Source organism: Lithobates pipiens, unplaced genomic scaffold (genome assembly GCF_037356315.1).
Source record: "Lithobates pipiens isolate NorthernLeopardFrog02 unplaced genomic scaffold, aLitPip1_a1.2 Scaffold_16, whole genome shotgun sequence".
Taxonomy (NCBI): Eukaryota; Metazoa; Chordata; class Amphibia; order Anura; family Ranidae; genus Lithobates; species Lithobates pipiens.
This window is the reverse complement of record NW_027507748.1, coordinates 445,850,361-445,873,639: the sequence shown is the minus strand read 5'-3', so window position 1 is coordinate 445,873,639 and position 23,279 is coordinate 445,850,361. Positions and strand designations below refer to the sequence as shown.

Genomic DNA, 23,279 nt, shown 5'->3' with positions numbered 1-23,279 from the left:
TATCGTTTAAATGAACTCGTGCCTGAACTAAGAAAACTATATTATAATATATAAAGATGATATCCAGTGGTTGTCACCGCACACAAATCAGGGATAAAAAAAATGGGCCCGGGTGCACAGCAAAGACTGTAGTGCATATAAACCAAAAAAGAGTGGCACTCACGGGTCTTGAAAGGTGAATGCACAATGGCAGTTTAATTAGACGTTTCGACGAGGCACATGTTCGTCATCCTGAGGAAGACGAGCTTGTGCCTTGTCGAAACCTCAAACTAAACCAGCATTGTGCGTTCACCTTTTAAGACCCGTGAATGCCACTCTTATTTATTGGTTTATAATATATAAAGTATATATAAACATATTTAGAGTAAAAGCATTTTAAAATAATCCCTTCTTTACCTATGTAGCTACAGTATAGGCATTGTGGGAAAAAAATCATCCTGTCACAATCAGGGGTCAGGCTCAAAGACCAGTTGCTATAGCAGTAGCTGGACTTCCACCATCCAGCAGTATTGATATACAAGTGGGTCACCCTGATGGATGACACAGGCTCACCTGAGGTGCGGGTTCTAAGTACTAACCGATGTTAACATGATGGTGGAGATGAGTTTTGCTGTGTGTTAGTACCAGGTCGTGGTCCCCAGGATCACTCAACCAAAAGGTGAGCAAGCCGGGGTCCAGAAGACACAGGCTCAATTTACCAACAGAGTAACGGAACTCTCAGCTGTTCTATGGAGAGCAGATCTTAGCAGACTAAAAAGCTCTATTGTAAACAAGTACAAGGTGTTTCTAAGCTGTTTTAAAACAGACTGAAACAGTGCTAACCCTTACATATACCCAGTGAAGTGACTGGCCTCAGGTATAGCACAGAGATTCAACAAATCCTCCTACATAAGTTGTACCTGTTTATCTGTCACCCTCTCTTCTCTAGATCTATTTAAAGTGCTGATTTATAAAGCTTGTCTAAGAGTTCAGAAAAAAGGGGTGAAGAGCTAAAGTTACACTCTACAGGGCTCAGGGAGGAGAGCTCTGATAGCTGATTGGAGGGAAGGGACACACTCCCTTCACACAGCACACAGAAACAGAACTGAGGCTGTCAATCAGCTGGAGGTTCCTCCGCTGTCATTTTATTTCTCTTGGTGTCAGGAAAAATTGGCAAAAGTGATTCATGCTGATAGCAGAGTACCAAAGCAGCAGACAGAAATTACACTTAATGCTCTTAATTGAGACAAGTACACACTATAGGGCAGGGATATGCAATTAGCGGACCTCCAGCTGTTGCAGAACTACAAGTCCCATAAGGCATAGCAAGACTCTGAAAGCCACAAGCATGACACCCAGAGGCAGAGGCATGATGGGACTTGTAATTTTGCAACAGCTGGAGGTCCGCTAATTGCATATCCCTGCTATAGGGATATGCTTTGTTCTTATTTCATTCCTGAGGTTTACAACCACTTTAACCACTTCAGCCCCAGAAGAATTTACCCCCTTAATGACCAGGCTATTTTTTGCAATACGGCACTGCGTTGCTTTAACTGACAATTGCACGGGTGTGCGACATTGTGCCCAAACAAAATTTATGTACTTTTTTCCCCACAAAAAGAGCTTTCTTTTGGTGGTATTTGATCACCTTCTCCTTTATATTCTTTGCGCTATAAACAAAAAAATAAAAAATAAATAAATATATATATATATATATATATATATATATATATATATATATATATATATATATATATATATATGACTTTTTGCTATAATAAATATCCCCCAAAAAGAATATCTTCATCAGTTTAGACCAATATGTATTCTTCTACATATTTTTGGTAAAAAAAAATTGCAATAAGCGTATATTGATTCGTTTGCGCAAAAGTTGATCAGCGATATTTAGTGGGACTGCGACATTGCAGTGGACAGATCAAACACTTTTGACACTTTGTTTTGGGACCAGTGGCATTTATACATAGATCAGTGCTATAAAAATACATTGATTACTGTATAAATTGCACTGGCAGGGAAGGGGTTAATACTAAGGTAATGAAGGGGTTAAGTGTATCCTAGGAAGGTGTTTCTAACTGTGGGGGGAATGGACTGCCTGGGAGTACAGAGAGATCGCTGTTCCTAATCACTAGAACAGACGATCACACTGTACTCCCCTGACAGAATGGGGATCTACTTTGTTTACACTGGCTGATCCTCGTTCTGCCTTTGTGGAGTGATCACAGGTGGTCGGCGGACATCACAGCCATGCATATCTGCTTCCGACACTGCACGCTCCTATCTTTTACACGAAGCGCCGTACCTGTACGGTGATTCACGCAATAGAGCTGCTCTGCTGAAGTATAACTACAGCGGCTGGTCGGCAAGTGGTTAAAGGGTAACTCCACTTTCAGGGGAAAAAAAATAGTATAACATATACAATTGTGACACAAGTCATATTGTAAACTGAATGTTATTAAAAATTACCTTTTCTTTTCAATCTGCAATGCTATAATTTTCTGTAAGATGCAATGCAATATGGCTACCTGGAGGTGTTCTGTACACAAGTGGTGTACAGAACGCTCTCCATATATGACATTTCCTTATTGTGTGATTGCCTTACTGATTTTCCCACAAGTCTGCACTAAGATTTTTGGCATCCCTGCAACAAAAATATAATTTTTGGTCAGATACTCTCAAAGGGAAATCATAGTTACATAGTTGCATAGTTAGCAAGGTTGAATAAAGACACCAGTCCATCCAGTTCAACCTGTGTGTGTCTACAATTGTCCCTATCCCTGTACATTGTGTCTCATTAAGATGCTCATCTATTATATTATTATTTAAGGTACCCATATAGTGCTGTCAATTTTACACAGTGCTCCACACATACATCACACACTCACATCGATACCTACCCTCAAGGAACCCCCAATCCAAGGTCCCCAACTCACATTCATATACTAGGGAGAATTTTAGACAGAGGCCAATTAACCACCAGCATGTCTTTGGAATCACGTCTAAAGCGATACAGTCCCTGCCACTTTCCTCATTAGAGCCCTGCACTTAGACACAGACAAAGAAACAGCTATTCCTTCAGAATAACAAAAGGTAGGAATCTTCTACAAAGTTTGTTAAAATCCCTGCGATGTACACAGATCACCCAGAGGGAAATTTTTTGTTGCTCTATAAATTGTTTGTTGTAATCGTTTTCGATAGTTAAGAGTTCATTACTTCACAGCACAAGATGCTAGGGAAGTCAGGGATTCCTGTTTTTTAAAGCTCCTTTACTGTTTGTTAAGAATATGTAAATGCTTTAATGTCCATAGTCTGGACATAGGTGCACTTTAAGGGGTCAGTCCAATTAAAGCAGATACTTTACTTTTAGCTGAGATCGTAGACTGAATCTCCTTACTGGTTCTTTTGGTTGGCTCCAGTGGTGAGATCTCCTTGGTACAGTGCGCGGCTCTGTTACTGCCCAACTTCGGATGATCGTACTCCTTTTGTTGAAAACTTCATAATATAGAAAGATGCAAAAATATCAAGTGAAAATAGAAACAGACTTTTTATGGCTCTTGCAGATGCATAGTCCTTTTATGAGTAATAAAAAGAATGTAAGTGGTTTTCCACTTTAGCATCTATCAAAAACATGAATATCAGCCCTACATAACAGTGACCCTTTAAATTCAGATTCATTTCTCATCAGGGACAAGGTTTACTGTATATGTTATGTCATGCTATTACTTTTATTATTATTATATAGGATTTATATAGCGCCAACAGGGCAGACAGTACACTTACAATACAATTCGATACAGGTGGAATTAGAGGGTCCTGCTGGTAGAGCATATGTTTGCATGGGATTCCTCTGGGTGCTGCAGTTCCACTGGGAACGCCAAGCCACACTGGTAAATGAAATAGTTTCCATCAAGACTGTGCCATATCTGTGTGTGTACTTGTGTGAGATTCATCATGAAGGGGGCATTAGACTGTAAGCACATTTGGCGTCAGGGACTGATATAAATATACTTAGATATGTATCCTGTAAATGCACTTTGTTTTACCACAAAGGGTTTTTATATATTTTTTTTATTATTAGAGTAAATTGGCTTCAGAAAGGAAGTAGAGAGCTGTTTGGAACTATACTTGAGGAGCAAGTCTACATTCTCATTGACACTTCCCATTCCATGAAGGACAAGCTGTTTTTGGTGAAGGAAAAAATATTTCAGCTTATGCAGGTAAAGCACAGTGCCTCTCAATATCACAGACAAGCACATGGGAGAACAACAGATGCTGAGTAGCTTCACCACTATATATATTGGCTAAACTCGATGAAGATTGCCCTTTATAAACAGTAACATTGGCTTCACTTTATCAGGGGCATTTGTAGAAATGTCTACACGTCTAGGCCTCATTCAAATTCCCAAAGTTGCCTATATTCAGGTCAGTAATTTGGCCTGACCTCTCCATACTTGTAGCTAAACTCATCTAGTATGTAGACCCATCTGATACAGTTAATTATATTGATCTATAACCATAGTTCAGAATGATGTCACAGAAGTGGATTCTATATTGCTCAAAATATGATTTTCTGCATAATAAAATAACATTTGGTATGTAAACTCTATTTTTTTTCAAACAGCATCCTTTACTTGCCTGTATTTAAAGTTTTCATATTAAAACTGGGATATTTATTTAGTAATGGACAGGCAGTAGGGACTGGTGGACATAGCCCTTGTACACACGGTCGGACATTCCGACAACCAAATCCGTCGGATTTTGTCCGACGGATTTTGTCCGAAACTGTTGCATACACACGGTCGGACAAAGTTGTCGGAAAATCCAATAGTTCAGAACGTGATGACGTTATTTCGTTACGACGGGACTACGTTCAGACTAGTAGCCAATAGCTTTGGTGTAGGAATTTGATCTGAGCATGCGTGGCACTTTATCCGATCGGAATTCTCTACACATGATCGGACAAGGTCCGATCGGATCATGTTGTCGGAAAGTTTTATAGCCAAGCTGGAAAACTTGGTCCGTCGGATATTCAAACAGAAACAGTCCAATGGAGCCCACACACGGTCAGATTATCTGACAACACGGTTCGATCGGACATTTTCTGTCGGAATGTCCGACAGTGTGTACAAGGGCTAAGGCTTTTTATTTGAATTACTGCCAAGGTATTAGAGGTATTAATGGATTCCAGGTATGGTATAGTTTTATAGCTTGGAAATGTAACTTTGTATATACTATACCTGGAGGATGCAGCTGGCCTTTTGTATTCTGGGCACAGATGGTCGGCTCAGGTGCCATTTAGAGGAGAATTAATGTAAAGTATTCTCTGTTTGGACAAGGTGGAGATTGTGATATCACCACCCCACCTCTACCTCACCCAATCAGAGAAAGCTTCACATTCATTCAGAAAATACAAAGCATTCTCTTAATGGCACCCATATCGAGCGGCCAACGTCCTGTGTTAATAATGTAGCAGCCAGCTCCTCCGCAAGGGATCACTGGAGTAGCAGTGTATACTTCATTGATTTCCAGGTTCCAAGGGCATTGGCCAGATATGGTAAATACACAGTTACATTGGTCCAAGTTGGACCAATGTAACCATGTGTAAAATATCCATTCTTGGAATTCCTCTTTAAAAACATACCATTTTAATTCACATCTATTACCTATAGTTAAAAATGCTTCCATATTTTACAATTATATTTTTGGTAAATTGTTCTTAACAGGAGCAACTTAAACACAAAAAGATGTTCAACTTTGTAAAGTTTGATTCCAAAGTAGAGGCTTGGAGAACAAAGCTAGCAGAGGTTAATGAAGAAAATCTGAAGGAAGCCTCTTACTGGATTAAGGAATTGCAGGTAATGTAGATCTTTTATGGATAAACTCAGTTGCACATTCAGAACTTGAAATACTTGTAGCACAGTGAGATGAAACCTCTGAATCCCCCCTGCTAGGAAAAGAGACAAAGGGAAACAGATGAACTCTACTTTGTTCAGATACTAATTAAAAATTATATCAAAAATGATTTAATTCTGGATAGTGTGGGAGTGTTAAAACTCAGGTTTTTATTTCTATCTTTGTCATTGCTTGGGAGATTTCATGTTCTTTTGTTGTCGTAGTGACCATCATCAGTGGATAGCACTGTGGATAGTAGTAGAAAATTCAAAATTATACAAGACTAGCAAGAGTAACAACATAATAAAAAATCTACTAAAGGGGCCACCTGTGCCAGGGACAACTGTTTAAGAGGGAATTTTTCCCTTACTTTGGAGAGATTTCAACTCACTTCCTGTTGTGAGGTATAAGGAAAGTCTTTCTAACAGGAGACCTGTGTGTTAACAATTCCTTGCTCTACGGAAAACAAATAAAGGTTTTTATTTTAGATAAATGAACGCTGAAGACAACTTATTTGTTGCATTCTTTTCTTCATCCTTTTTGCCCATTATCAACATGCTAAAGGGATTTTTAAATAAAACCTTACAGTTTTCAATAAATACTTTATTTTATTCTTGTTCCCAGAAGGACACAGGAATTCTTACATTGACAGATTATACAGTAATCTACAAGAAAAATGGACACTGGCACTGAAAAAAAGTTGGCCAGTACAGGATAACCCTACTCACAACCATCATGTAGTTTACTGATGTCCTTTGGTGTTATTGGTTTTAGTTCTGGTTATTGAAGCTAAGGCATTTTCTTGCCTCTTGCTTATTAACTCATTGCTGTGTGTATTGAGCAGACATATAATGTGTTATGGTTTCCTTTGCTTGGTAATGGGGATATTTGCTTCAGAAACCACTGTAGCTAAATGGCCATTTGGTAAAGGAGTTCAAATTTCTCCTTTTGTTTCTAACCTTGCTTACACTTTATGTACTTTACAAGTTGGCCAAATGGGGGATACCTGAGCTTACTAGGGGATGTTTTTTTTTTTCCACCCCCCTCCTTCTTCCTAGCTATTGATCACACAATTTTATTCTGGAGATCAAATGTGCACATGAACATGCAGGATCGCTTGTGAATGCATGGAATTGTGCATACAGTACATTATTGAACCAAGAACTAGCCTCTGTGGCTCAGTGATATGGCTGTAGTTTCTCATAACAGTTTGACAGCAGTTATGGGTCTGCCCAGCTTCCAGTAGTATGATTTATTTGGTAGCTTTTGTTTGTCCTACACATTATGGTTGAACATCCGTCACATGTTACAATACAGTTTTTCTGGACTTAGAGAATAGAGAATTTATGCTAATGCAGACTAAACTGTGTAACAGACCACAGTCAGAGTATCTGACCAGAGTATCTGGTTTTAAAGCCTCTTCTGGGCAACTGCAAAGCTTGTGTGGATTATTAACGTTGTTCCGAAGCAACATCACCTACCCTGACACAGATATTTACTCTGGTTTTCTCAACACGGTGCTCACTTCCTCTTTTGCTTCTGAACTCTATGAAATATGTTCTCATTGCTCGGCACAAGGTGATATTCCTTGTAACCCTCACCTCTGTGAGGCGATAGTCTGAGCTAGAGGCTGTAGCCTCCTTCAGTTGACTCCTTAAGCTGAAGGCAGTCCCCAGTTATTTGTTATTTTCATGGGTTTAATTTCATTTGTTTTCTGTGTTGCCCACCCCTCGTTGGGCTGCTTTTGGACGCCCCAAAGGTGAAAGTCTCCCTGTGACCCTCAATGGATGGGAAAGAAAAGGGGATTTTTGTACTCATCATTAAATCCTTTTATTTGGAGTCCATTGATCGACATGGGTCCCAACCCTCTGTGTTTCTGATCATGCTAACCAAGGCAGGAGGAGGGGTCATAAGTTTGCAAGTAATCTTGCCAAAGGTTAAAATACATTTTTGGATTTTCAGTTACTGTACATAATTGATTTAGCTGCTAATTCTCACATAAAAAAAATTATGTGTCACTTGCAGCTGTAAGTAGCACATGGGTTAAAGAGAACCAATGCTTTTTCAAGATGGGAGGGGTCATCCTGGGCAGGCCTACTGTATTTTTTTATTTTTTTGTTTGCCAGTGTCCAAACCTCCTGTAGGTGGCAGGTGGCAGTATAACCCAAATGTGAAAGACGTCCTGTGTCCCTCAAAAGATTCCAAGAATATTATTTTACAGTGAGTGCAAAAATCTTTTTTTTTTTTTTGTTTTTTGGTTTCATCTGAATGGGCTCTCAATTCACTAGACATCATAAAAGACCATTTAATCCTTGATTTATTAATACTATGTACGATATTATGTTTATAATAAAATAGCCAAAATGCATGCAACAAGCAATACAAAGCCTGGTCAGTTGAGCTGATACAACACCATGGCTCTCACTGGTATTGTTTTCTGTATGCTTTAATACATAATTAAAAAAAAATATTTTAGAGATCTGATTTATTTTTTTGTAGTAGAGATGTACTGTATTTTATGTGCTAGTTTAAAGGGTTCTGCACGTGTCCAGTATATAAACCTTAGCATTCATTCATAACAGCAGAACTAGATGTGCAGGCCTCATAGTTTTTGAATATCTTATAAGAATTCTCCAAATCAGCATTTAATATTGAAATACAAAGCAACAATGTTTAATGTTTTAGAAAATCATCAAAACAGGTGTTCTTTGGCAGGCTGCACACAGTGGTCCATTTAACCCCACATAGAAAGCAGACTGGTCAGGCGGACATCATCTTTCTGAAAATATGACAGACAAAACACTTTGCTCATTCAATGATATTTAGAGGCTGCCAGTTACCTGACCTTGCATACTACAAGCAGAATAACAAAAAGCTATGAATATTAATCCAATGTACTCCATCATATCTTGGTATTCTCTCTGAGGGTTTCATGGTCAGAAGTTACAGAAGGACAGCAGATTATCAGAATTTTGATTGTATCTTACATACTAACATTTGAACGCGTTTTTCTTATTAGTAACGAAGCCAGGGTTTAACACCTACAAAACAAAAAAAATGGTTGGACATTTTCAGGAAAAAAGTTAATGGCAGATGACTTTTTTTTGTATGGCGCTGCTTTTTTTATGCTTTCTTTATGAGTGCCACTTGCCCAAGAAAAAAAGGGGTCTTATACTGTATTTCAATATTAATGTGTAAAGTGCACCGAATAAAAGGAAATCCCTCTCTTTGAACATCCAATTAGTTGCAGGTAAATCTGAAACACAACAGAGCTTTTTCTTCACAGTTGGTTGTGAAGCCATCATTTGCCATTGATAGTCAGACATGTGACAAAACCTGGTAGTATCCACAGTTTTTATTTTCCAATATAAAGTGGATATCAGCCTTAGAAGGTTTGTAGAATCTCAATTAAACAATGGCCTCTTATATCTAAATTATTTGTCCTTTATTTTGGTTTTAATAATCAATTTAAACAAGGTGTGCATGCCCATACACACCAGAAAATCTAGGGACTACACCTAAAGAATGTTAGGATTTTATTAGGTTGATTTGTTGGATATGTGTGTTTTCACTGAAAGGGAGGGGTGCGTTCAAAAAATTCCACTCAGTCTGTCTCTTGTTACACTGAAGAAAATAGAGGGAGTATATGAGGAGGTATCAGAATTGTGCTATCACTGAAAAAACCCTCCCTATTCAAAGGCACTTATGAAAAAAACCTCCCTACAAAGGCACTCATGAAAAAAAATCCCTATTGCGTCTATATTTTCTGGACCCAAAGGACTGTCCAATGCTGCAGTGTACTAACACTCCTATCCATGATTTAGTATAGGAATTCATGCGGACTGATCAAAACCCCCAGCCCCCCTGAAGAGAGGGATACCTACTGGGCAGTTCATGCAAGCAAGAAGGAATTGCTCTTCATAGAAGGCATTTAGAACAGAAAGTTTGCGACTGTTCAATCATTAGAGCAAAAGAAGGTATAAGTTGCAGGATCTGGAGAGATCCTATAAAAAAGTGAAGAACATAACAAGAACACAACTGTTGAATCCAAAAAGAAAGATGAAGGAAGAGTCAGGGAGCATGAGAATAATAGACACATATTGTAGACATATGACCGGCATAATACCTCTATGATGATAACATAGATATTGTGCAAATTATTATTATTATTATACAGGATTTATATAGCACCGACAGTTTACTCAGCACTTTACAACATTAGGGCAGACATTACAATACAATTCAATACAGGGGGGAATCAGAGGGCCCTGCTCGTTAGAGCTTACAATCTAGGAGATGAAAATAGACAGTGACAATTGTGTATTGTCACTGTCTATTTTTATTTGCACAATATCTATGTTATCATCACAGAGGTGTTATGCCGGTCATATGGCTTAATTGCAATAGCCACTAATTTTCGTCACATTTTAAATTAGATAGGCTGGTGTTTCACATATTATTATATACATTTTTTTAGAATTTCTTTTCCCTAAGGTAATATTTTTTAGCATATTAATATTTTTTAACCCAGCGCTCCCTATCAAATTTGTTTTAACTTGCACTAGTGATAATATCATTCAGTTTGGGGTTAACAGCTCACTATCATTATACCTTTAATTATTTATTGTTTAAGGCCCAATTCACACCTGAGCGTTTTGTAGCTTGAAGCCTGTAGCTACAAAGTGCTAGAGGGGAAAAAATCCATTATTCTCAATGGAGATGGTTCACATCCCTACTCCATGTTGCCTGAAGCCGAACGCCTGAAGCTCAAACAAGTTCCGGACCCTTTTTTGTTGCTCGAACCGGGCAGATTTGGGTGTTTTACTTCTTTTTACATTGGTGAACTTTTGCCCTGCACAAAATCGCGGCAAAACGCTGTAAAAAAGTCGCAAAAATTTGCACGATTTTCTGCCCGAAAATGCTACGTTCAGGTGTGAATGCAGCCTAAGTGATATTCACTTTAATATTTGGCTTAATAGGCGCGAGATACACCTAATTCTTTCACATATTGTAGACAATCAAGCCAGATTTCGAACATCATAAAAAGATACTGGCACATTCTAAAGGACGATAAGTATTTATCAGGCGCTTTACTATCAAGACCCCAGATTACTTATAGAAAAGGGAACAGCCTCAAAGATATGCTGGTTCACAGCCATTATGAGGAAAGAAGCTCTGTATCACGAGGTCCCTTAACATGGCTACTAAAGAAACTGAAGGGTAGTTTTAAATGTGGCTTAGGGTTTTTGGTGTGTGGGCATGCACACCTTGTTTGAATTGATTAGAAGGTTTGTAGAACAAAAACCAACCACATTGTCTTGGCGAGAGACGCAGTTAATAAATGTTAATGTTAAGTTCTGAAATCACTTTTCGAAACACAGAGATTCATATAGGGATTCAGAGCAATAGGTCTTGCATAGTCAGTAAGAGTGCTATACGGAACTTTTGCCAAAGTTAAAACTTTTTGTATTTTATGTTACAAATGTAATGTATATATTAATTTTAGTTTTGGTTTGTCTTAAAAGGTTGGCAGCTCGACAAATACCCTGAAGGCTCTCCAGCTTGCTCTGTCTGATAGTAATACCCAGGCAATTTATTTACTTACAGATGGACGTCCCGATCAGGTAATGGGAGAAAAAGAGAAATATAATAAGCTTAAACATCTTATGCCCTGTACACATGGTCGGACTTTCCGACGGAAAATGTGCGATCGTATCGTGTTGTCGGAAAATCTGATAGTGTGTGGGCTCCATCTGACTTTTTCCATCGGAATTTGAGAGCTGGATCTAAAATTTTTCGACAACAAAATCCGATCATTTAAATTACGATCGTGTGCAGACAATTCCGACGGACAAAGTGCCACGCATGCTCAGAATAAATTATGAGACGAAAGCTATTGGCTACTGGCCTCTTTATAGTCCCGTCATATGTGTTGTACGTCACCTCGTTCTGAACGATTTTCCTACAACTTGCGTGTGTATGCAACAAAAGTTTAAGCCAAAATCCGTCTGAAAAAATCTAAAGGATTTTGTCGTTGGAATGTCTGACCGTGTGTACAGGGCATAAGTCTTACCTCACAACATACTGTGAACTTAAAGTAGCACAGCCGAAGACTAATCATTTTGTTTTGGGTATTGAATGATAAGGGTTATAAGGTTATAAATACATAAAATATATCTGTGCAAATGTAGATATATTAACATAAAGTTTCTTAAACAATTACTGCTGCTACCACTCTTATGTAAATTAGGTTTTTGAGCCATTTGTCTAACAGTTAGTTAATAAACATGGGTTACCAAAATTGTAGGGTACAAAGTGGGTTTTGGAAATATCTAATCATGTAGTTAATATGGTGCAATTTAGTTAAAAAAAAATGGTTCAACATTTTAACTAAACAGTGATAACTGAAGAGTTCTGAAATAACAGACACGCTAACCTTTGATATCTTTATTGTCTACATTTTACATTTGTAGCCTACAGAAACAATTCTTGAACACATCAAACTGTTCAGACTCGTTCCTATCCATACAATCTCATTTAACTGTGATGATACAGAGGCTAATAGCTTCTTGCATGAGCTCTCCAGCAAGACCAGTGGCCGTTTCCATGCTTATACAAGTCAGCTAAAAGATCCTGACGCTCCACAACCCTTTGTGGTAGGTTCCTGAATATAGATTGCACATAGGTAACTGTAGCCATGTCATTGATGGATTCCTACTTCAGACAGGGCATTAGAAGTGAATTAAAATTAGTGCAGAGATTGTTTTTTTTTTGTATGTATACATCAACCACTATATGACTTTAATGAACATTAAGTGAATGTTAAGGAAACATGGCCAAATTATGTGACAGAGATCTGATTTTGTATGATCGGGTCTGATTATTAGTTCTTATAATGGCTGTATGTGATTGCGTATTAGGTGATTGTGATTGGGTGAGTGCTCATAAATTGATTACATATGAATATCTGTGGTCCCCATCCACTTACTGCTGTTTGTTACCTATACAAAAAGGGATTTACTAAAACCGGAGCACTCAGAATCTGATGCAGCTGTGCATGGTAGCCAATCAGCTTCCAACTTCAGTTTGTTCAAATAAGATTTCCAATAAAACCTGGAAGCTGATTGGAGAGTGCAAAATCTGGTGTAGCTCTGCATAGAAACAAGTTTTAGTAAATAACCCCCAAACTGTCTAGGATTCCTCAACCTGGGAGCTAGTCTAATGGAAAAATGATATAATTTGCAAAGGTTTGGTCCCTCAGCTAGAGCTGAATACAGACGGACTGAAAAATGTCAGAAACAAGAATTATTAATTATGCCAAGAATGTCACTGTGCACCAGTGATTTCGCCACTGTTAACATGAACAAAAATGATAATGAACGCAGCAGTATATTAGACCTATTTACTAAAGCAGTGTAAAGAGTAATATGGGCTTATTGAGAAGGCAGAATGCATTGTACAAAGTGCAGTCACCCATACATCCAAATGAATTTTCATTATACTGAAATCAGAGTTAATTGGTTACCATGGTTGCACATTGCACTTTGCCATGCTGCATAAGGGGTGTTCATTTAACTCCTTCATATCCAGTGTTAGCAGTTGGTGGGTGATAAACCTGAACACAAGTAAGTTAAAGCTGTCTGTGCATATGACGATCTAATGACTTGCAGCCAAATTATCTGAACTCTTAGGTTGGGTTCACATGTATGCAAACTGTATGGGGTTATAAACGCATCCAATTCACATAACATGTGAATGTGACCGGCTATCAATTCAGCCGTTTAACACATGCAGGGCGGCCGTGATGCATTTTTGAAAAGGGTTCTGTGCATTTTTGGGTTTGTTTCAGGTGCAAATTCAGGGAAAAAAATTGGCACCTAAATGGCACCTAAACCGGCGAACATAAACGCATCAGACTCAGGACTGCAAACCAAAGCCACATATGCACTATATTGTCAAAAGTATTGGGACACCTGCCTTTACACGAACATGAACTTTAATGGCATCCCAGTCTTAGTCGTAGGGTTCAATATTGAGATGGCCCACCCTTTGCAGCTATAACAGCTTCAACTCTTCTGGGAAGGCTGTCCACAAGGTTTAGGAGTATGTCTATGGGAAACTTTGACAATTCTTCCAGAAGCGCATTTGTGAGGTCAGGCACTGATGTTGGACGAGAAGGCCTGGCTCACAGTCTCCACTTTAATTCATCCCAAAGGTGTTCTATCGGGTTCTATCGTTCCCATAGACACACTCCTATACCTCGTGGACAGCCCTCACAGAACAGCTGAAGCTGTTATAGCTGCAAAGGGTGGGCCAACTCAATATTGAACCTTACAGACTAAGACTGGGATGCCATTAAACTTCATGTACATGTAAAGGCAGACGTCCCAATACTTTTAACAATATAGTGTATGTGAACCCATCTTAACTTTTCTATGTGCACTGCCCAACCCAAATGTAATCCCAAGCATGGTGTTGGGTTATATCTTATCACCATCTGTCAGCTGACGTAAAGAGAAAATTTGATAAAAAACTAGACTTGTGCACAACGGAAATTTTTTTGTTTCGTTTAGTTTTCATTTGTAAAATACATAATGTCGTTCTGTTATATTCGTTCTGTTACATTAATTTGTTTTCGAATAATTAGTTATTTCTGTAAATTGTCAATATTCGTTATACCAAATCAATTCATTTTGTATGTAAAGCGATTCTATATTTATGTATGTATATGTATTCGTGAAAGGATTCGGAGATTGGAAAGTCAATGACAATATCACTTCTCCTCTGCTCAAATACAATACAACAAACACTCTTCTCACTCAGTTCTGAGGAATGCACTTTGCTAGTAGGGATGAGCTTTATGTTCGGGTCGAACATGAGTTAGACTCGAACATTGCCAGTTCGCCGAATAGCGAACAATTTGGGGTGTTCGCAGCAAATTCGAAAGCCGCAAAATACCCTTTAAAAGTCTATGGGAGAAATCAAAAGTGATAATTTTAAAGGTTAATATGCAAGTTATTGTCATAAAAAGTGTTTGGGGACCTGGGTCCTGCCCCAGGGGACATGTATCAATGCAAAAAAAGTTTTAAAAACTGCTGTTTTTTCAGGAGCAGTGATTTTATTAATGCTTAAAGTGAAACAATAAAATTTTAATATTTATTTAAATTTCTTACCTGGTGGGGGAGGGGGGGGGGTCTATAGTATGCCTGTAAAGTGGCACATGTTTCCCGTGTTTAGAACAGTCTGACAGCAAAATTACATTTCTAAAGGAAAAAAAGTCATTTAAAATTCCTTGCGGCTATAATGAATTGTCGGCCTGGCAATACACATAAAAGTTCATTGATAAAAACGGCATGGGATTTCCCCACAGGGGAACCCCAAACCAAAATAGAAAAAACAAATGTGTGGCGGTACCCCCAAATTCCATACTATGCCCTTCAGGTCTTGTATGGATATTAAGGGGAACCATGTGCCAAAATTTAAAAAATAAATGACGTGGGGGTCCCTCTCAAAATCCATACCAGACCCTTCAATTATTTTCTTCTTCTTTCCCCGCTTCTTCTTTCATCTTCTTTCTTCTGGTCTTCCTTCAGTGTTCTTCTTCCTCCATCTTCTTCTTCCCCCGCTTCTTCCTCTATCTGCCTCCACTTCCTCTGGTCTTCTCATCCGGCATCTTCTTCTCTGCTTCATCCTCTGAGGGTGCTTCATCCTGCTTCATCCTCTGTGGGTCCCCTTGTTAAAGGGGGCTTCCAGATTCCGATAAGCCCCCCGCCTGCAGACTCCCACAACCACCGGGCAAGGGTTGTGGGGATGAGGCCCTTCTGCCCATCAACATGGGGACAAGGTGCTTTGGGGGGTTACCCCAAAGCACCCTCCTAATGTTGAGGGCATGTGGCCTGGTACGGTTCAGGGGGGTGCTCTCTCATTCCCCCTCTTTTCCTGTGGTCTGCCTGGTTGCGTGCTCAGATAAGCGCCTGGTATGGATTTTGAGGGAACACATGCCATTTAAAAAAAAAAATTTGGCCTGGTATGGAGTTTGAGAGGGACCCCCACGCAGTTTTTATTTTTTAATTTTGGTTTGGGGATCCCTTGTGGGGGAATCCCATGGTGTTTTTATCAATGAACCTTTATGTGTATTGCCGGACCGACAATTCATTATAGCCGTGAGTAGTTTTAAATTACTTTTTGCATTGATGCATGTCCCCTGGGGCAGGGCCATGCATACAAGCCTTTAAATTAGCACTTTTGATTTTTCATGTTCGTGTCCCATAGACTTGTGTGTTCGAACAAATTTTTTGCCTGTTCGCATGTTCTGGTGCGAATCTAATGGGGGAGGGGGGGTGTTCGGCCCATCCCTGTTTGCCAGTAATCCAACCTCCAGCACAAAATGAATCAGCTGATTGGACTGTAAGATTGACTCTGGGTTGACCTATTGTTTCAATAGGCCTTTAACCACTTCAGCGCTGGAAAAATGTACCCCCTTCCTGACCAGAGCACTTTTTGCAATTCGGCACTGCGTCGATTTAACTGAAAATTGTGCGGTCGTGTGACGTGGCTCCCAAATGAAATTTACGTCCTTTTTTTCCCACAGATAGAGCTTTCTTTTGGTGGTATTTGATCACCCCTGTGGTTTTTATTTTTTGCGCTATAAACAAATAAGAGCGGCAATTTTGAAAAAAGGCATTATTTTTTACATTTTGCTATAATAAATATCTCCCGCAAATATATATATATATATATATATATATATATATATATATATATATATATATATATAAACATTTCCTCAGTTTAGGACGATACATATTCATCTACATATTTTTGGTAAAAAAAAAAAGCAATAAGCGTTTATTGATTGGTTTGCGCAAAAATTATAGCGTTTACAAAATAGGGGATAGTTTTATGGCATTTTTATAAATATTTTTTTTTTACTAGTAATGGCGGCAATCAGCAATTTTTATCCTGACTGCAATATTATGGCGGACACATCGGACATTTTTGACACCTTTTTGGGACCATTGTCATTTTTACAGCAATCAGTGCTATACAAATGCACTGATTCCTGTGTAAATGACACTGGCAGTGAAGGGGTTAACCACTAGGGGGCAGTAAAGGGGTTAAGTGTGTCCTGGGGAGTGTTTCTAACTGTGGGGGGATGTGGCTAAATGTGATACGTCACTGATCTCTGCTCCTGATCAGAGGGAGCAGAGATCAGTGACACTGTCACTAGGCAGAATGGGGAGATGCTTGTTTACATTAGCATCTCCCTGTTCTTCCTCCCCGTGAGACGATCGTGGGTATCCATGTGGCGATCGAGTCAGCGGGACCCGCAACTCAACTCACAGAGCTTGCCGCCGGCGGCGCCCGCACGCCCGCAGGCCGCCTCTTAACGGGCAACGTACAGGTACGTTAGTTTGCCTGTAAGAGCCCTTCTGCCGATTTATATCTGCGTGAGGCGGTCGCCAAATGGTTAATGAATGAACGAATCATGACGAATTTATTCGTTATTTTTGCTATCATTTACTTCGTATTAGTTGAAGTTTGTTATTTTTTTCTTCGGGCATTCAGATGCATCCAAATGTCCAAAAGATGCAAAATTCGGTCGAATTTAATTTCTTATGAAACGAATTGCACATGTCTCTAGAAAAACACCAACTCAACTGACCGCTTTAAAAGGGAAGGTTTAGTGTACTTTCAGCTAGCATATATTTTAGTTATTATACCCCTTTCACACCACGACGCCCATAGCGTCGGCGGTAAAACACCGCTAATTTTAGCGGCGTTTTACCGTCAGATTTGCGGCGCATTTCGGCTGCTAACGGGGCCCTTTTACCCCCGCTAGCAGCTGAGAAAGGGTTAAAACCCCCGGCAATATGCCGCAATAGCGGCTTTTTGCCGGCGGTATTACAGCGCTGCCCCATTGATTTCAATGGGGAGCAGCGGTGAAGGAGCGGTAAACTCACCGCTCCTTCACTGCTCCAAAGAAGCTGCTGGCAGGACTTTTCCTGACGTCCTGCCAGCTCACCACTGCAGTGTGAAAGCCCTTGGGGCTTTAACACTACAGACAATGGTGCATCTGTTTTAGGACGGATTGCAGGTGCTATTTCTAACGCTATAGTGCCTGCAAAACGCTCTGGTGTGAAAGGGGTCTTAGTATAATTAATTTACAGTATGTTGTAGATCTAAAGCCAAAGGGTGTGTTTGTTTTTGTTAGAATAAGAAATGGTTAGAACCTCTGCTGAGTTTTGTTTTTTTAATCCCATTCTCTTGGAGACACAACAGGAGGTCTCTGCAAAGTAAGGTAAATCCTCTCTAATGCCGCGTACACACGACCAGACTTATGTCCGACAGACTTCCGAAGGAGTTCTGCCGGAGTCCTGCCGGAGTTCTGACAGAGTTCTGACGGACTTTTCGAATGAGCGGACTTGGCCACACACAATCACACCAAACTTGGACGGATTCGAACGTGATGACGTACGACTCGACTCGAATAAGGAAGTTCATAGCCAGTAGCCAATAGCTGCCCTAGCGTCAGTTTTAGTCCGTCGGAATAGCATACACACGAGCTAATTTTTCGGTAGGAACTGGGTCCGGCAGAGTTCTGGCGGAAAAATTTGAAGCATGTTCCATTTCTAAAGTCTGTCAGACTTTTGCGAATCAAAAGTCCGTTGCAGCCCACACACGATCGAATAGTCTGACGGAATCATTCCGTCAGACTTTGGATGTTGAAAAGTCCGCTCGTGTGTACGGGGCTTTAGAAGTCTCTCACTGGAGCAAGTGTCCCAATTGAAAATGTCACCTCTATTTCGTTCCCCTTAACAATCCAAAATTCTGAAATTTCCCACACTTTTAGTCCTGTGACAATGGTCACCAGGAAAAATAAAGAGGGTAACTCTCCCCACGGAGGGGGCAGACTGCAATAAAAACCTGACAGGGGTTCTAAACTTTCCCTGCTCTATCCAGAATTTTAAAAAAAGGGGGCTTTTTTGTTTTCATTCTGTCTGCACATCATAAACTTGCATTATGAAAAGGAACAGTAAAGCAAAACAATGATGCATTTATAGCACTGATAACAATGATAGCACTGAAAATCAGGGTGCAGCACATGCATATGTAAATATGACTGCCCCATGTACTTAAAACATTATAAAGGATACATGAAAGATTCTTGAACTATACATTGATTTAAGCTCAACAAGCAGGGCCCTCCTGTCCCTTCTGTGTTGAACTGCATTGTAATTGTACTGTCTCCTCTCTACATTGCAAACTGGCACCATATAATACTAATAGCTTGAGAAGATCATTACATGTACTCATCTCTTTTAAAATGCTTGTCTAAAAATACATTGAAAAGACATCTTAATAAATCTTTAAAGACATATCTTTTAATACATGCTTTGTGATTGATTGCTTGTTGGGACCTAATATTTCTGCTTCTACTTTACAACCTTTTTGATATGCAGAGTGAAGACATAAAACTCCTTATAAATGAGATTGATGAAGGGTGGTCCAATCTGGAGAAGGTCAAAAAACTTCATGTTGAATGTTTAATGTTAGACTGGTACCACAATGGAGCCAAGGATCCATCACAAAGGTAATATGTGGCACCTCTTGGTCCTATCATTTAAATATCACTTACATGCTCACCATACTGCTATAGGAGTTTATAATGGTCAACTCTTATTCATCTGATTTAAACCTTTTTTTTTCCTTTATCAAAAGAAAAATAAACTGCTGCTGTAACTACTTAAAGTGTTGGTCGTAGTTGAGCTTTAAAGTGGAACTACACGCAGTCAAGCACCACCAACCCAAAAAGTCTATTTAATTCATTTTTAATATTCAAAGCAAACTCATCCACCATCCATCCATGTCTCCATGCTTTATTTTACTGAGAAGTCACTTTGAAAAATACCCCCTAGCATTTCTGGCCGTGGCCAACTTAAGTAAGGACAGATGATTTATGCAGCATTTACTTTGTGGAATCCATCTGTCCTTAGCTCAGGCGTGCAAGCAAGAGGGTGTGCTTAGCTTGGAAAACCCCTCCTCCCCTCCTGAAGACTCCTGGGACATATGAGATCACTTGCCTAGGCAGGCATGTACTGGCCATTGAGACTACAGGGAGTTTCCCGGTGGGCCGATGGCTCAGTGGGCCGGTTTCAGTGACAAGTAATGGCTGCGCGGCTTGCCCTCAACTTCACGCAGTGATGTGAGAAAGATAAGAAAAATACAGAGGAGAATAAGTGAAATAATAAAAGAGGTTAGTGAGGACCCCTTATGTTATGCTACTTATGTTTTTTTGCACAATTACGTATATAGTTTTATATACTGTTTTTGTGCTTGTTTGCAAAATGAAAGTGGGCTAGTCTGGATGAAGTCCAGGGCCAAATTTTGGTCCCAGTCCAGCCCTGTGCCTAGGCATGGAAACCAGGAGGTACCTGAAGAAATTGTAAATAAACAAAAGTTTAAAACAAGTAAATGTAATATACTTTCCTGTCTGTTTATGGATGCTAGTTGCATATGGATTAAAATAAGTTGATTGAAGAGAGAGTGAAGTTCCACTTTAATATATTTATTTCTTACCTAAAACTACCTGTCAATTCAAAAGTACCTTGTCCGTAAGGTGACAGTGCTGCTGACTTTAGAGAGGAACCCACCCATATGGGTGTGCGCCCCCAGCGTTATGAAAAAAACCTCTAGAAAAATGCTCCCAGGGGCTTTTAAGCAGCAGAAAGGGATCACACTGAACCATAGCTTGATGTAAAAAAGTTTTTTTATTGGTACAAAATAGCATAAAATTTCAACATCACTTAAAAATATGAGCTCTGGTATTGTATGGAGATCATGCATACCACAGCTTATATTTTTAAGTGATGTTCTAGTTTTGTCATGCTGCTGACTTTTCACTGCTGAATGAAAAGCAATGTAAGCCTGTTACAGGAAAAATCAACAGATCTGCTAGCGTGATCAATACATAATAATATTGATTTTTGTGTTTAACCCCTTCATGACGGGGGGTTTGGCTGGCCATACACAAGTCATTTTTTCTTTTTGTTCAACCAAGCAGGTTGAAAAAAAAAAAGGACTTGATTCCCCCATCCATGCACTCGATGTGGATGGGAATCCCTCCCACTGAATCTATTCTGACAGTGGGGAGTTCTCCCAGCCCTCAGAATACACTCACCAGAACCGCCGGCTTTCGCTTTTGCCAGTGGCACTGATTGAGAGAAAATTTTCCAACAGACTGGTTGTACACAAGTCCATTGATTATAATGATTTGACAACCAGCCTGCACACACATACGGTAGATCCAAATTTTGCCGGTCCTGCTGAACCGGCCAAATTTCGATACGTGTATGTCCAGCATAAAATAAACCTTAACACCTGAACCCAGTTTTGCAATTTTGACATCTGTAAGTAAAACTATACATAGTATCCCAAGTACTAAGTGTATCTAGATGAATTATACCATTTTATTTCAGGACAAATTGGACTTTCATTTGGTGATAAGTGGTTCATTTGGTAACCACAAGTGGTTAAAAATTAAGTTCAATATAGCCAGCTGCTCTTCTGCTTGATTCCGAGCATGCATGGATATTTGTGCGTCGGAATTGTGCACACACGATCGGAATTTCCGACAACAATTTGAGAACCTGCTCTCAAACAGTTGTCGAAAATTCTGACAGCAAATGTCCAATGGAGCATACTCAAGGTAGGAAATTTACGAAAACAAGCTCACATCGAACATTTGTTGTCGGAAATTCCGATCGCACGTACGCGGCATTAGAGATTTGAGACCTTTCTGCCATAATTTGGGACTCTGCTTCCCACTTTGAGTTTTGGGTGTTCTTACCCACCTGGAGGTCTTCTCACATAATATAATATAAAATAAATGAATAGTGGGGTTACCCAATAGGGTAGGTATGCACAGGGCCGCTGATAGGCCAGTACAACTGGCCCTGCTGTACCGGGCCTTACCTGCAGGGGGGCCTGGGCAACCTGAACAAGTAAATTTTCATGTAAAAAAAAAAAAAAAAATTATTCTTCAGCCACCGATCATCCAATCCATATACATACTCTGCCAATACTCTGCAATACATACCCTGCCAATGCTCTGCAATACTTACCCTGCCAATGCTCTGCAATACTTACCCTGCCAATGCTCTGCAATACTTACCCTGCCAATGCTCTGCAATACTTACCCTGCCAATGCTCTGCAATACTTACCCTGCCAATGCTCTGCAATACTTACCATGCCAATGCTCTGCAATACATACCCTGCCAATGCTCTGCAATACACACCCTGCCAATGCTCTGCAATACATACCCTGCCAATGCTCTGCAATACATACCCTGCCAATGCTCTGCAATACTTACCCTGCCAATGCTCTGCAATACATACCCTGCCAATGCACTGCAATACATACCCTGCCAATGCACTGCAATACATACCCTGCCAATGCACTGCAATACATACCCTGCCAATGCACTGCAATACATACCCTGCCAATGCTCTGCAATACATACCCTGCCAATGCTCTGCAATACTTACCCTGCCAATGCTCTGCAATACTTACCCTGCCAATGCTCTGCAATACTTACCCTGCCAATGCTCTGCAATACTTACCCTGCCAATGCTCTGCAATACATACCCTGCCAATGCATTGCAATACATACCCTGCCAATGCACTGCAATACATACCCTGCCAATGCACTGCAATACATACCCTGCCAATGCACTGCAATACATACCCTGCCAATGCACTGCAATACATACCCTGCCAATGCACTGCAATACATACCCTGCCAATGCACTGCAATACTTACCCTGCCAATGCACTGCAATACTTACCCTGCCAATGCACTGCAATACTTACCCTGCCAATGCACTGCAATACTTACCCTGCCAATGCACTGCAATACTTACCCTGCCAATGCACTGCAATACTTACCCTGCCAATGCACTGCAATACTTACCCTGCCAATACTCTGCAATACTTACCCTGCCAATACTCTGCAATACATACCCTGCCAATACTCTGCAATACCCTGCCAATACTTATTATGTATTACATATAGATAGTAAAGAGGTCTGTTCTCATCTGAAAACAGTATTTCTTTTGGATAATCAAACCTATAACTGGCTGGAGAAAAACAAATATCACTTGTAGACAAACCTACACTTTGTTTCAAGGCGGGGTCTGGGGAGGGGCAATGGGTGGGGCCAGGGTGGGGCTAAAGGAGGGACCAGGGGCGGGCCAGGGTGAAGCTGAAGGGGGCCCCGTCAGGTAGGCTGTACGGGGCCCCATGATTTCTATCAGTGGCCCTGGGTATGCAGACCTGGAAAGTTTAGTTTAAAGATCTCATCAGTTGAGCCCCTAATACAATAAATA

The 23,279-nt window shown here is 40.0% G+C and overlaps 1 protein-coding gene across 1 annotated transcript in view; it reads left to right on the top strand.

Moving 5' to 3' along the window:
* VWA3B (von Willebrand factor A domain containing 3B) overlaps positions 1-23,279 on the top strand; it is a 239,170-nt gene that overhangs the window by 49,959 nt on the left and 165,932 nt on the right. The window contains exons 11-15 of the mRNA XM_077482767.1: positions 4,076-4,214; positions 5,721-5,852; positions 11,415-11,513; positions 12,363-12,545; positions 19,353-19,483. Coding sequence (XP_077338893.1) covers positions 4,076-4,214; positions 5,721-5,852; positions 11,415-11,513; positions 12,363-12,545; positions 19,353-19,483 — 684 coding nt within the window. The remainder of the gene's footprint in view (positions 1-4,075; positions 4,215-5,720; positions 5,853-11,414; positions 11,514-12,362; positions 12,546-19,352; positions 19,484-23,279) is intronic.